General features: G+C 41.1%; 1 protein-coding gene across 1 annotated transcript in view; it reads right to left on the bottom strand.

Annotated features, from left to right (window-relative positions):
- Positions 1-6698: 6698 nt before the first annotated feature.
- The window catches only part of Rlf (RLF zinc finger), a 55638-nt gene continuing 47201 nt past the window's right edge, over positions 6699-15135 (bottom strand). Inside the window, exon 8 of the mRNA NM_001427447.1 lies at positions 6699-11822. Within this exon, the coding sequence (NP_001414376.1) occupies positions 7152-11822 (4671 nt within the window). The 3' untranslated portion in view covers positions 6699-7151. The remainder of the gene's footprint in view (positions 11823-15135) is intronic.

Below are 15135 nucleotides of genomic sequence, written 5' to 3' on the forward strand. Positions count from 1 at the left end.
ACTATGGTACACATGAGTTTACCATACTCTGTAAAATTGAACACATCCATTTGCCAAATATCAATTCTTTGGGTACCTTTAGGGTTACTTCCTGTAGGTAATGAAGTTTAGTTATATAATGAGCAAGTAGGCTATTGTTTCATAATTTCCTTGGCTTGTTGCCAAGTGATAATTATTTGTTTAAAACTTTGCTATTAATATGGTGGGGGTTTTTTTAAATGGAATTTTGAACTTCTAGTACACTTCCTGTCAATAGTTGGTTGATTCTATTATTACCTGTGCCAGAGGGCCTGGCAGACCTGTATGGGATCTTATCTGTTATATACAGTGGATGACTCCTATTTCTGATTTAATTTGCTGTATGTAGTTGAGTAAATAATGAACTCAGTTTAGAACCATCCTGAATAGGTTCAGCAGTCTCTGTCTAAAACAACCCTTTGTATATATTGAGTCAGTTGTTATATTGAGGCTCTTGAAAATCTGACCATGAGTATTGCATATAATTTAATTTTTAAACTGACTTATAGGGACTCTTAGCCATATTATTTATTTGTTCTGATTTATATCTTGTCTTTTTTGATTTATTAGCACTAGGGTAAAATGTAGGGGCTCCAGAAATCATAATTTTTTATTATATGAGGGAGAATCCAATTATTTTTTCCAATTATTTATTTTATATGAGTTCACTAGCTGTCTTCAAACACATCAGAAGAGGGCATCAGATCCCATCACAGATGGAGATGGTTGTGAGTCACCATGTGGTTGCTGGGAATTGACCTCTGGAAGAGCAGTCAGTGCTCTTAACCACTGAGCCATCTCTCCAGCCCACCCTCCAGTTATATTTTTAATGAACTGAAGTTGCTTGCTTTTAGAGTATCTGTTGTTAATCTCTCCCACAAAATTACTCTATTTTTTTTTTGTCAGTGTTCATCTAGTGCCCGTAATGAGGCAATCTCTGCATTAGTAAAAGATAGCATAATTTTAGCTGGATCTATTCCAGCTAATTGTTGAAGTCACATTTTTCCTTTTAGAATCAATTTAGAGACCTTCTCTATGTAGGTTTTTAATTTTTACTGTTTATGCGCTAAAAATATCCATTTTAACATATAATCTTCCCTCTGCATGTGAATTCCGGTAGGGAAGTGAGTAGAAGGCAAGATAACTAAGATGTGGGCCATCTTTGGATCAATCTAGATGTGCACTCTGCAAATTCCTTTCTACCAGAGCTAACTCCTCAGCCTCAGCCAACCATTTCCTCTGACTACTTAAATCTTTATCACCTTGTAAGGTTTGAAATAAATTATTTAGCTCTTGAGTATCCAAGCCAGTCACAGGCCACAGCCAGTTAGTATTTCCCAGTAACTTCTAAAAATCATTAAGAGTCCTTAAGTGGGAGGAGACTAGAAGAGAAAGGAACAGACAGGAGAGAGGAGAGGGGGAGAAGCCATGGCAGGTGATGTTAAGATTCTGCTCTGTGTATTTACAGGTTGTTATTAATGTTCCTAAGGGATGGATGGTACCGGGCTTTGTATGTTTAAGTGGGCAATTATATCTTACCAATTGGGTAAAAAAAAAAGAGTCCTTAAGTGGCATAGTCTAATTTGTACCTTTTGTGGCCTTTTTTAAGACTTAAACAGAAACAATCCCATGCAGCTGTCTGATGAAGAAAAGAGTTGAAGAAAAGGTAGCTTTTTAAACAAATGGTGCTGGGAAAACAGGATATCAACATGTAGGAGACTAATTCTCAAAGTACACAAAATCAATTCAAAATGCACAAAGGAACTTAATGTGAGCATTAAACACTATGAAAGAAAAACATTAAGATACAGGCATAGGACACAACCTTCTGAACAGGACTCAAACATAGCTCAAGAAATAACAAAAGCTGGTATGGTGGCACACAGTCTTTAATCAGAGCACTTGGGAGGGTGGAGGCAGGAGGGAGAGTTCTGGGCAAGCCTTAGCTATATGTACCAAAATCCTGTCTCAAAATACCAAACAGGAAAGAAAGAAAAATAGTAGGAAGTCAACATATGTAATTGTATCAAGTTAAATTGTTTTTTATCAAAGTGAAGCAATAACTTATGGAACTGGGGCAGGGCCTATGAGCTTCATCCAACGAGGAGATTAATAACCAGCATATGTAAAGAACTCAAAAAACTAAACACCAAAAGGTAATCCAACCAATAAAATGGCAGTTGAATGTAACAGTTCTCCAAAGTACAAAAGAACAATAATTACATGAAAAAAAGTTCAACATTTTTAGTCACTTGCAAAATGCAAATCTACATGGAGATTCCACCCCATCTCAGTTAGAAAGGCTATTATCAATAATAATAATAATAATAATAATAATAATAATAATAATAATAAAACAAAACAACAACAAATGCTGAAGAGGCTGGGTAAGAGGAACCCTTATACACTGCTGGTGGGAATCTAAGTTAGCTCAGCCACTATGGAAACCAATGTTCTGATGTTTCAAAATCAAACCAAACTAATAAGAGAAGCTGCAGTGACATACTTTTGTGATAGCATTCACTTTTAATCCCAGCAAGCAAGAGGCAGAGGCATGGGATCTCTCCGATTTCCAGGACAGCCTGGTTTAGGAGTTTCAGACCAGCTAAAGCTACATAGTCTCAAACAAAAGAAACAAATAGCCAGGCATGGCAGTACAGTATGTAATCCCAGCACTTGGTGTTTCCAGTTTTGAGGACAGCTTGGGCTACATAAGTAGACTCCTTTTCAAAACCCTAAAACCACAAAGAGTGAGGTGCTACTGACAGTTGATACCTACAAGGGAAAAGAGGAATATTAGAGAAGGGATGGCTATAAGGGGGGGCAGGGAGGGCTACAAGAGGAAGAAGGATCGTTTTTCTTTAGGGATGTGGTTACTAGTAGGGTGCCTATGTTCTACTGAATGACCCCATACCCATCTGCATAAGGTTAGTACTAATTGGAGGGGAAAAAAAAAAAAAGAGGACATGAAAACAGGAAGAGGATGCGTAGGGGAATTTGGGGGAAGTTATAGAAGGGAATAGAGGGCGGCTATGATCAAAGTATACTATATTACATTCTCAAAGAATTAAAAATATCATATACATGAACAAGCAGAAAGCATATCCAATGTGTGAATGTGTGTATGTGTGTTCATCCACGGACTCTCTCTCTCTCTCTCTCTCTCTCTCTCTCTCTCTCTCTCTCTCTGTGTGTGTGTGTGTGTGTGTGTGTGTGTGTGTGTGTGTGTGTGTGTGATTCTTTACCCCCCCCCCCCTTTTCTTTTTTCCCTCTCCCTGGCCTCCAAAAAGTTCAGAGTTCAAATAGTGCCTCTTCCTGGTCACAGGGACTACTGGCTCCAGTGAATCTAGGGTTAGTCTTACAGAAAAAACTCGAGTGATCAGTCACTGGTTCTAAGGCCCCCAAGAAAGGGAGCACCTTGATGGCCCCAATCAATTGTCAATTGTCTCAGTTTACCCTGAATGTCAAAGCTGGACTTTGATATTAAACTATGGAATCAAGCTAAAGATCCACCGATGGATGAATGGATAAAAAAATATGTGGCATAGATACAAAATGGTATATAGTTTGAAAACATCCATTTGTAGCAAGGTGGACTGAATTGGAGATTATTAAGTGAAATATGCCAGATTCAAATTAATAAAACACATTTTCCCTCATATGTAGAATCTGAATTTTAAAGGGCATTAGCTTGGCTAAGGGTGGTAGCACATGCCATTAATCTTAGCACTTGAGAAGCAGAGGCCAGCTTGGTCTACACAGCAAGTTCTAGGCCAGCCAAGGTTCCTCAGTGAAACCTTGTCAAAAGGAGAAAGGAAAAAAGGGACAAAACCAAAAACCAGCTGTAAACTAGGCGTGTGCAATCCTAGTACATTTAGGATGTGGAAGAATATTAGGAGTTCAAAGTCATTCTCAACTACTTAAGGATTTAGGGACTTTAGAGGCCAGTCTGGGACACATGAAACCACTCTCCTGATCTTTTCCCCAAAACAGAAAGTCATGATGGCATATGACTGTAATCCTTGCAGTTGGGAGGCTAAGGATGGAAGATGTCAAACGCCAACCTAGGCTTCACTCTGAGGTCTTGTTTTAAAACAAAACAAATATAGGTTCATTATTTTGTGAATATACATATGCTATCCAAAAAGATGAGCTGAAGCGAACTCTGACACCTGCAACCTGTGATCTTAGCTGGACCAAGCGCTTGGGTTTGTACTTGAGCTGTCAAATAGGCTCTGAAACAGTTTGATTCTACTTTTTTGAGGTATCTGTAATAGAAATATTTTTAAGCAAAATAGCAACTTTCTCTCCTAGACTAAACACCCTTAATATGAAGATTTTTTTTTTTTCATTTTATGAGGCAGAGTCATGTCACAAAGCCCTGGAGTTTTTAAATGACGCATTCATCTTTACTTTACGTGCATTTGTTTTGCCTGCATGTGTATTTGTGTGAAGGTGTCAGATCCTCTAAGACTGACACTTATAGACAAGTGTAAGCTGTCACGTGGGTACTGCAAATTGAACCCAGGTCTTTTGGGAGAGCAGCCAGTGCTCTTAACTGTTGAACCACCTCTCCAGTCATGAACCCTGATATTTTCAAAACACACACACACACACACACACACACACACACACACACCCCAAGATGGCCTCAAATTTGTGGCAGTTTTCTAAGTGCTGGAATTACAGGTGTGACAGGGTTGAGAACATCAATTCTTCCACTCAGATCATAGGCCTCCCAAGATGATCACTCATGCTTCCTTACTGAGGAAGCTGAAGGCTACAGCTGGACTCCCAAGGTAGCAGTAGGGGTATCAGTCTAATTCTTCTTTCAGCCTAAGCTTCAGAGTGACAGTACTGTACTTGTAAAGAACTTAGTTCAAAGCTGGGCATAATGTATACCTATAACTACAGCTTTAGGAAGACTGAGGTAGGATTTAAGTTTGAGGAATCCTAGGCTACCCAGTGTGTGCCTTAAAACTAAAAGCCCTCATCAACAGCCTTGAGAATTTGTTATCTATTGGAACCTGTACCAAGAAAGGACCTGAGCTTGTGGAGAGTGCTTTAGACTATCAGGCTGAGATGTTGCAGAAAGATATCCAAAAACAGTTGACTTCATAATGGGGGGGGGGGGGTGAGAAATAAGCCTAGGAAAGAAAAGGGGATATAGGTATTATTTCATTACTAGATAAAGTGGCTGGAAATGTCCCAAGGACAGTGACACTAGTGTATTTTAAGAACATAATACTGATCTTGGCATAATGGGATGTACCTGTAATCAGTTTTAAGAAGGCTGAGGCATGAACACTTGTTTGAAGATAGCTTGGGTTACACAGTGCTTGTCTCAAAACTAAAATCCCAAATGGCTGGGAATGTGGCTTAGATGGTATAGCACTTGCCAAGCATGCAGGAAGCAGCGCTGCATAAACTGGGTGAGGGATAACTCTCTATCAGCATTCAGCAGGGGTCAGTTCCAGGCTCATCAACTTAGTGAGCTGACCTGAAGATGGTGTGGTATGTTATCCTAGCATTCAGGAGCACAGGGCAGAGAGAGTTTGAACCTGCAGAATAGAGACTAAAGCAAGAGTCCCCACAAACAAAACCCCATGCTGCCTTGCCAGATGTCCCTCACTCAACACAAACCCAGACTCACCATAAAACGGTCTTCTCCCCAAACACCTATTCCTTTTGTATTTCAACCTTAGTTGGCTACGTTTTTCTTTTCTTCTTTTCTTTTTTTTTAAGAGCCTGGGGGAAGATTTCACCCAGGTTTTTTTTTTTTTCCCCTTCCGGAGCTGGGGATCGAACCCAGGGCCTTGCGCCTGCTAGGCAAACACTCTACCGCTGAGCTAAATCCCCAACCCCGCTACGTTTTTCTTGAATGCTTTTCTTGCTCTGAGTTACAACAGTTCTGTCTCCTTTCCTACCTTCACAAGGACTAAAAAATATGTTTATATAGCATGAGAAATGTTACAGTCAGTTTGTCTGGTCTGGCAAGCCCCTTTACCCACTGACCATCTCAGTCCCTCCATGTATCTTGGCTTCATCTATCCTGTGCAACTGCCAGCACAGACCATTGCCAAGTTTGCCTCAACTATTTAAACTTATTTTTGTTTTGCCAGCACACATGTACGGGCGCCATGTGTCTGTCTGGTGACAGCAGAAGCCAGAAAAGGCTGTCAGAGCCCAGGACATTACCAACAGTTATCAATAGCCTGTTGGATGCTTACAGGCCCTCTGTAAGATCAACAAGAGCTTTAACTGCCGAGCTCCCGATTACCTGTCTCCTAGCCACTCAGATACTCAGGTCCTTCAGAGGCTCTCAGCTATGTATCAAGTGCAAACTCCACCTCTGCAGAAACTGCCAGCACATCACATGTAACTCCCTGGGAACCTCCTTCTGAATCCGCTATTGTCCTTTATGTTCAGCCTGGAACACCCTCTCCTGTCTTCACGGTCAACTCCTGGAACCTATCCTGAATCTTAAGGCAAGTAACTCAAATCTCAGGATTTTCTAACCACAAAAAATTGTAAGACAGGGTCATCAAAAAAAAAAAAATCATATGAATGGTTCAGTTAGCAGAAAATCACTGGAGTAAAATATGAGACACACTCCAGAAAATACGAGTGTAGCTGCAGTGTGCACATGGCACGAAAACTCATTATGAGTAAACAAGAACTGGGTGAAAAATTGTAATTTATTGAAACTCAACTCAAAAAATATAAGATGCTGTAGTGTACAATATATTACACAAAGCACCCTTGGGTGCACATTCAAGTCAAGTAAGAACTTCCTACCCTTTCCCTAGCCCTCCCACCCTGGGACTTTAATATATGTTCCATATACAATCATGCACACTTAATTGGAAAAGGAAGCCCCAGTATATTTTGATGTATTAATTAGCACCAAACAAGAGTACAGTTCCATTTTTTAATAAACAAACAAACAAACAAACAAAAAAAAATCCCAACCAATAAACCAACTGGAGAGCTACTGGACGCCGCCAATACTGCTGACACAGATACTGTACATTCATGTAAATACACAGCCTATTCTACCCTAAGCAAGTGTGGCTGCTTCCCAGCCTTTGTTCACGTTAGCAAGTGTCCCCATACTGCAGTGCTGGAGCGATTCAGGAACTTCCAACACAAAGCTCATCTGTCTTCTTAGTTGGAAACAAGTCTAAAATGGGTGTAGAGAACTTAGATCTTTCAAGGACAACCACGGGCCGAAGATAATGAAGCTGTTTTAAGGCAAGCTCCCCACAGTCTGTTAATGCTTTGTCCAGCACAACCCTCAGATTCTCCAAGGAAGGAACTGCTGTTGCTTCAGCTACTACTAATGGTGGGATTGCAGTCAGGTTCTCAGGAACTGCAGGGTCACTGGAGGAATGAGGTATGTCAACTTGAGGGTCGCTGTCATTCACTATGGTATCTGCCACAACATTCCCTGTCAAGTCATTACCGGGCTGAGAAGAGTTATTCAATGTTAAATGCTCTGAAGGCTCCCAGTCATCAAAATCATCATCCTTCTCCTCACTTTCCTGAATAAATTTCAGAAAGGAAGACTCAAATCCCATAGGCTTGTAAGTCTTCAGATCAAATGATCTGGGCTGAGAATGCTTTCTAATGTTCTCTTTTGGGACCTGGGTTGCATTCTTTACAGTGTTTTCTTGCCCTGAACTATGCTGCCCAGGTTCTTCTTTGATCCTTGGTAATGGCAGCTGGAAGTCTGTGAAATAAGTTCCACTTTCTGTCCCACTGGGATTAGCTACGGGGCTTTCTATTTTACAGGGAGGCGACTGAACTATATTACACTGTTCCAAAGAAGTGGTTTCTGAAGAATGGTTGCATTTCAGAGTTCCCCTGTAGAGCAGACTGTGTGTGTCAAAAACTGGGTTTCTTTCTGAACACCCTTTCTGACCACCATCTTGTTCAGCTGGGCAAGTGGAATCAGTGTTTGGGAGGGGCACACTACTGTCTCCTGGGGATTGGCTCTCTGTGCGCACTGACTCACAGCTAGCATTTTCCTCTTTCTTTACACAGGGCTCTACTTCTGAAGGGGGCTCGTCTTTAATTTTGGTACCATACTTAACACAAACCACAAGGTTCTCCAACTGCTGCTCTAAATAGGCACTATTCATCTGATGGGTACGTTTGTAATGCCTCACAATGCTGCTTTCCAGCTTCACCACAGACAAGCACCCCTGAACCATGCATGGGTACTGCGTGTGCTCAGAATGTTCAACGCACATATGGATAGCTTCTGCTCTTGTTTTAAAGCTAATTGGAGCTTTTTTATCTTTGAGTAAGCCACACTTTTTAGCTTTAGTGTTAAATGGCCTTTTGGCAGCCTGCTGTTCCTGCCCCTGTGTCTGTGTCTGCCCCTGCCCCTGCGTCAGTCCCTGCGCCTGAGTTGTCTGACACACTTTTTCACTCCTTAGAAGCCGCTCATTTGCTACTTTCTGGCTGCTGAACAGGTTGTCATAATAGTCCTTATGTCGGTAGTAGACATGCTGGAAGTAATTACTTCGATGGCTGAAAATCTGGCCACAGCCATTAAGAGTACAATGGATTTCATAATCCGAATGGATTTCTCCTTCAATATTATGCTGTTCCAACAGGTGGTGTTTCAACTTACTGAATGAATAAAAAACAGCAGGGCACTGTGGTTGGTTACAAGAGAACCTTGCTGCAGACTCTGTCTCAGAAAGCACTTTAGACTCTTCAATGTGGTCTAGGTTATGAGAGTCACTGCAGTGCTTAGCCAAGGCCTTGGAGCACAGGAAGCGCTTGTTACAGTCCTTATACTTGCAAGCAAATAGCTTTTTACATTTTACAAGTTCCCTTTTGGTTCTTGCTTTGTCCTTCTCTAAGCATAACTGCTCTTTGTTGTACTGATGCACAGTTCTGTAATGGCGAATCAGGCCTTTTAGATTGGTAAATGAAGAGTTGCAAGTTTTGTGGATACAATGGAATGGTTTGTGGTACTTATTCAAAATGTAGCACAGATTTCCTTTAGCAACAGTCCGCCTGCTTCCTCTCCCCTCTTTCCCTTCCCCCTCTTCTCTATGGCTACCTGTTGGTGATGAGATCCCACACATCTTACTTTCTGTCTCCTCACAAGAGGACTCCAGGTCTGTTTCCGAGCTGCACTCATCTTTTTTAGAGTGACACTGAGTGGTCTCTGAACTGCTGTTGGGACCAAGTTCTGCAGAGCAGTCACCTGTCAGCCTGTCTACTGAACACGGCCCTTCATGGTCACATTTTTCACTGTCTAACAGTCTGTGAGTTGCCCTGTCACTGCCAATTTGATGTTTGTTTTTATAATGAATCCTAAGGTGTGTTTTTCTTGTAAATGACCTTTGGCAGATGTGACACCGGAATGGGGAATACCGGTGCTGAAACATGGTTAACTGAAGGACCTTCTCTTTTGAATAGTTATGCTTTTTAAGATAATGCATCAGCAAAGCCTCTCTGGTCACAAATTCATATTTGCATCCTTGAAGCTCACAGAAGAAAGGCTTTGCTGCCAATTGTGCAAGGTACTGACTTGGCATATTTTCATCCTGATTCTGAAGATTAAGGTCTGAAATGGAAGATGGGACTGACTGAAGAGACTTAGCACCACTAGATGGGCACCCCTGCAATGACCCTGAGAAAGAGCCATGTGCTATTGAGTTCTTCAAGCTTAAATGTTTCAAACGTAACAGAAGTTCCAACATTGTATCCTCTGTACATGGCCTTTTAGAAGCACAAATGGAAGGTTCTGGGGAATAGCCTTGATGTTCTCGTTTGCATTTAGCGTGGATACTGTGATCTGGACCTTCATCCAGGGAGTCACTGTTTGTATCAGAGCTGGGTTTGGGTTCTGCATCAAACTTGTCAGCTTCATTATGTTTGTCATCCAAGCAGGTAAAGAGGTCTTTTGTCTTTATCTTTCTGGGCTTGCAGTGGTACGGATGCACCTTCCGCAGATGTTTCTGCATCCCTCTTGCATTTTTGTAGGTGGAGCCACAGCCGTCAAAACCACATGTGAATTTAGTCCCATCAAAACAAACAGCCACATTGGAGCACTTCTCTTTTAAACTGGAGGGAACAAAGACTTTCTCATCAGACAGTAATAGGTCCTGCATGGTTTCAGAGTGGTCTAGTGAGTCAATTAACTCCTCAGTTATTGAAGTGGAAGAGCTGGGACTTAACTGATCACTAGAATTGCTATCACTGTTGTCCTTCAGAGTTTCTGTGGTGTCTATGTGAGCACTAGCTGACCCTGGACAGAAAAGAAGATCTTCAGGAGAATGGGACTTATCAGTTTGCTCAAGTAGATGGGACTGGTCCACACAATCTTGCTTCTCACCTGCTACAGGTTCCTCAAGTTTCACTGATTTCTTTAATTCTCCATCTGGATTTTCAACATTATGCATGGAAAGGTGATTCTGGTATTCAATTTTAGAATAATAGAACTTTTTACAGCCAAGGACATTGCATGTGTACGACGCATCCCTGAAGTGTTGTGCTTCATGGTGGTAAAGCTGACCCAAGTCACTGAACACAATATTGCAGCCATTCAACTCACATTTGTAACGGAGGTCATCATGCTTCTGCTTGTGGTTAAGCAGTTCATTCACTGACCCAAACCTTGCATAGCAATCTATAGAGACACACATATAAGGTTGAGGACCACAATGTACCTGCTCATGCTCTCGCAGGTGAAAAGCTGACATGAAATGCCTTCGGCAATAAGTACACTTCTCTCTTCTATTTTTCATATCCAAGTAGTGCTTGGCATTTTCATCATTATTTTGGTGCTCAGCTTTAAGATGTACGCTTAAGTATTTAAACTGTTTGAACACACGGGAACAGTCTGTACCGGGACACGGGTACAGGTCTCTGTCTTGCAGGCGGCGGTCTTCTAACTTGCTAAATGTGACATATTCATGAGACTCTCCTCTGGCTTGTTCACTCAATGATGGATTTTGTTCCAGACTTCCAGTAGGACTCTTGGGATAAATACCACTTTGAGAGCTTTTCAACAGTAATTTCTTTCTAGAACGGTGACTTCTGCTTGGTGGCATTTTAACATGTTCCATTACGTGAGGAACAAATAGCTCTTTTCTCTTGAATTTTTTAATACAAACTGGACAGGTATAGACTCCATCTTCCATGTGCATCTTGGAATGATGCAGAATCCTGGCCTCTATGCATTCCCGCTTACACAGCAAACAGAAAAACTTATACTGAAGCCACCTCTGGTATCTTTCAGAGGAACCAATGGGCTTTTTGTCTCTTTTCTCCTTATTCTGATCTGCTAGACTTCTTCTATATTGTTTATCTTCTTTACCTTCGTCATAGTCACTGAGAAATGACTCTAAGACATCTGTATCATTAATAGACATTTCGTAGCCACTTAGGTCATCATCAGAATCTGAGGCTTCTTGTCCCAGTAGTTGGTGGCAGTGTCGCTTCAAAGTTTTCCAGTCCCAAAATTCAGGATCAAATGGCCAGTGGGCCTTTAAAGCCAGTAAGAGCTCACATCGCAGGGAATTTGGAACTGGTGCATTTTCTTCATCGAATTTTTGATCTGGCTGCAAATACAGTTCTTCCAGCATATTGAACCCATCCAAACTGGGTTCAATTAAGAATTCTGTAAGCTGACAGGCTCGTCTGACTTCCAAATCTTCTGGTAAAAGACAGGAAATTGTTTTACAAACTGAAGCTTTCATTTCCTCATCTTCACTTGATCTGAGTTGAAGAGCTCTGACACATAATAAAATTGACACCCCAATGCCAGCATCTTGTGCCTGTAAGCAGAGGAAGGAAAAGTCAGTCTTCCTACACATAAGGCAGAGAGAGGTTGTATGATCTCTGAGTCTGAGGTCAGCCTGGTCTCTAGATCAAGTTCTAGGACAGCCAGGGCTGCACAGAGAAACCCCGACTCTACTAGCACTGCCCCCTAACTTATCAAACTTTCAGAGTTCTTAGCACATGTGTATAATTCTAGCAGTTGGGAAGTCGAGACAAGAGGATTACTAGTGACCAGTCAGGGCTAGAGAGAGTTGGGGGCTAGCCTGAACTATATTAGTAAAACCATGTTTCCAAAAAAAACAAAAAACCAGGGCCAGTGAGATAGCTCAGTAGATAAAGGCTATTTATTATAGATAAAGGCTAATTATGTTACATTTTTGTAACTGTAATATTCTCCAGTATGCTTTTCTGTTTATTGTGTAAGCAGGAATACACAGAGGCCTAGATTCTTCACCAAAGATGCACAAGAAAGATGAAATACATACCTGTCCAGTTTGCACCGATAAATTCAAGGAAACAGAACTATCTGTTCCACGAGTAATGGCGCACGTTAAAATGCCACCAAGCAGAAGAGTTAACTCTCAAACAACTTTTAATAACTTAACAAACAAAATACCACCAAATAAATAATCCTTTGGGTTCTTTAAATGTCATCTTAAATCATTTTTTCCTCTTCAGGCAAACGGATATAGACCTTGAACAAAGCCCCCGCCCCCAAATACTGGGCTCACAGGCATGTATCACCACATTCAGCATCACATTTAGATCCTTCTTGTCTCAACATGCAAAGGGCTGAATTAGACTGTAATTAGGAACAACAACTATATTTACAGTTTCTACAATTACACAGCACTATATATTGTTCTAGTTGTTTTGGGACAGGGTCTTGGTATGTGGTGTGCCACTAGGCACTGTTGATGGTATTATATACTGAAGTAGTTCTTACCCTTCAATGAAATAACCCATAAGCCAAATGTAATATAGAAACATAAATAAATGCACATGAATCTAAAGGATTATGGGACAAGAACTCAAATCATTAAAAGATGAGAATGGTGTTATGCTGGGTAAAATAGATAAGAGTTTAAACTCAGGTATTAAGAGACACCTGTAGGGCTGGAGAGATGACTCCGTGGTTAGGAGCACTGACTGCTCTTCCAGAGGTCCTGAGTTCAAATCCCAGAAACCACATGGCGGCTCACAACCATCTGTAATGAAATCTGATGCCCTCTTCTGGTGCGTCTGAAGACAGCTACAGTGTACTTATAATAAACAAACAAACAAATCTTAAAAGAAAGAAATATTTGTGACCCCAGCACTGAAAGGCCCAGGCAGGAAGATCTAAGCAATCACACCAAGCAAGCAGAGAAAGACGCAACACAGTACAGAAGTGCTCTACAAGTGGATTTAAGAAACTCCTTGTATAAAAAGCATCTGGTTTTCAAAGTCTCAATACTAGTAACTGACTCTTCTCCAATTTCTCCTGAAATAACTGTTTTGTACATTAGTCAAAGGTGTGAGATAAACTCTCTAAAATAATTTCCTGGAAAGTAGTTAAAACTCACAAAAAGGTATAATCACAAAACCCAAAGATTATACATGTCTTTTATGGAGAGGCTGCAGTGAGATGCGACTTTAATACAAGTTCTCAACCCCTCCAGGCCTCATAGTCTTTCCTTCTTTCTAGTTTTTCTTTTCTTCTCTCTCTCTCTCTCTCTTTCTCTCTCTCTCTCTTCCTTCCTTCCTTCCTTCCTTTTTTTGATACAAGATTTCTTTGTACCATTGGCTGTCCTGGTAATGTAGATCAGGCTGGCCTCAAACTCATAGAGATCTGCCTGCCTCCTGAGTGATAGAATTTAAGGCTTCGCTGTTGTTTGGGGCTGGGGAATGAACATGCTTGCCATGATTACTATTCATGCAGGACTCAGGTGACAGACAGCCTTGGGCCATATGGAAGCACAAGCATCCTGATCACCGTCTTGTAAGCCCTGGCCCAGCTCACTGTAACCCCGCCCTTGGCTAGTTGAGCACAATGTGCTATAGCAACTAACTTTGGACTTGAAATTTTTGATTCCTGCATTTGCCTCACAAGTGCTGGAGTTATAGACAGGCATGTGTTGTTAATTTTTAAATAGTTATAAAGCTATCCATAACAATGAGACATATCCTAGCCTCTCTTGCAGCTGATGACCCACAAGATGTGCTAATACCTAGATTAGGAAAGTGTACCACGGTGTAGTCTATCCTACCTCTTCTTTCCTGCTCTTGAAGCTACGTGTGCTTTCTACATGTGGATTCTAATCAACCTGGTATGTGTCCATCTTAATTTATACTACATTTCTATATGGAATAAAAAAAGAAAAAGAAATTTCTGTGTACACCTCCATGGATCCAAGGTAAGAAATTGCAATGTGAACGAAAATGTACACCTTCCTAACACTTGACTTTTCTTCTGTCCTTCAGGTGGACATCATGTGAGGACTAGGCAAGGATATTCTCCATACCCACATCTGAGAAAGTTCTGGTGGTGTTGAATTCCTCAGCCTGTCCAAAAACAACTCCACCCTCACCAACATCCACCAGAAAAACAAACCAACCAAACCAAACCAAACCAACAACCCCCTACCCCCCTTCTGTAATATCCAGCAGCTTTCCCATTATTCTGTGTTCTTAAAAATCTGTAGAATTCTAAAATAACCCCGAGTATATAGATATCACTGGTGGCTCGTGTATATAATTTCTGTTTTAGGAAAACCAAACAGCAAAATTGCTTTAAGTTTAAAGTACTATGGACTACATAGCAAGATCTTGTCTTAAAACAAAATAAAACAAAACCAAAACAAACACAAAAAGCCAAAGCCAATCACACCCACCTAAACAGGGATGAAGAGATGGCAATGGTTAAGAGCACTGGCTGCTCTTTGAGGACTCGCTTTGATTCCCAGCATCCACATGGTGGCTCAGAACCACTTGAACATGCCAGTTCCAGGGGATCTAACACCCAGTTCTGGCATTTGTGGGCACAAGGTATGCACATGATGCAAATATGGTATAAAACACCTATAATCATAAACTAGTAATATTTTTCTAAACCCTGTTTAAAAAAAAAAAAGAGACCTCTTCTTGATTGGCATTCAGCTTTACAGAATTTCTTCCCCTCAAGTGTAGACTGAGTGAATAATTATGTTAGTATGCATGTGATATCAAAAGGGACTTTGCAAATGAAGATCTCCAATCAGTTGACCCCACACTAACTATACTACCCAGATTGGCTCTTTAAACCTAGGTCTAGGTAGGACTAGTAAGATG

This window comes from Rattus norvegicus, chromosome 5, assembly GCF_036323735.1.
Source record: "Rattus norvegicus strain BN/NHsdMcwi chromosome 5, GRCr8, whole genome shotgun sequence".
In the NCBI taxonomy this organism is placed as follows: Eukaryota; Metazoa; Chordata; class Mammalia; order Rodentia; family Muridae; genus Rattus; species Rattus norvegicus.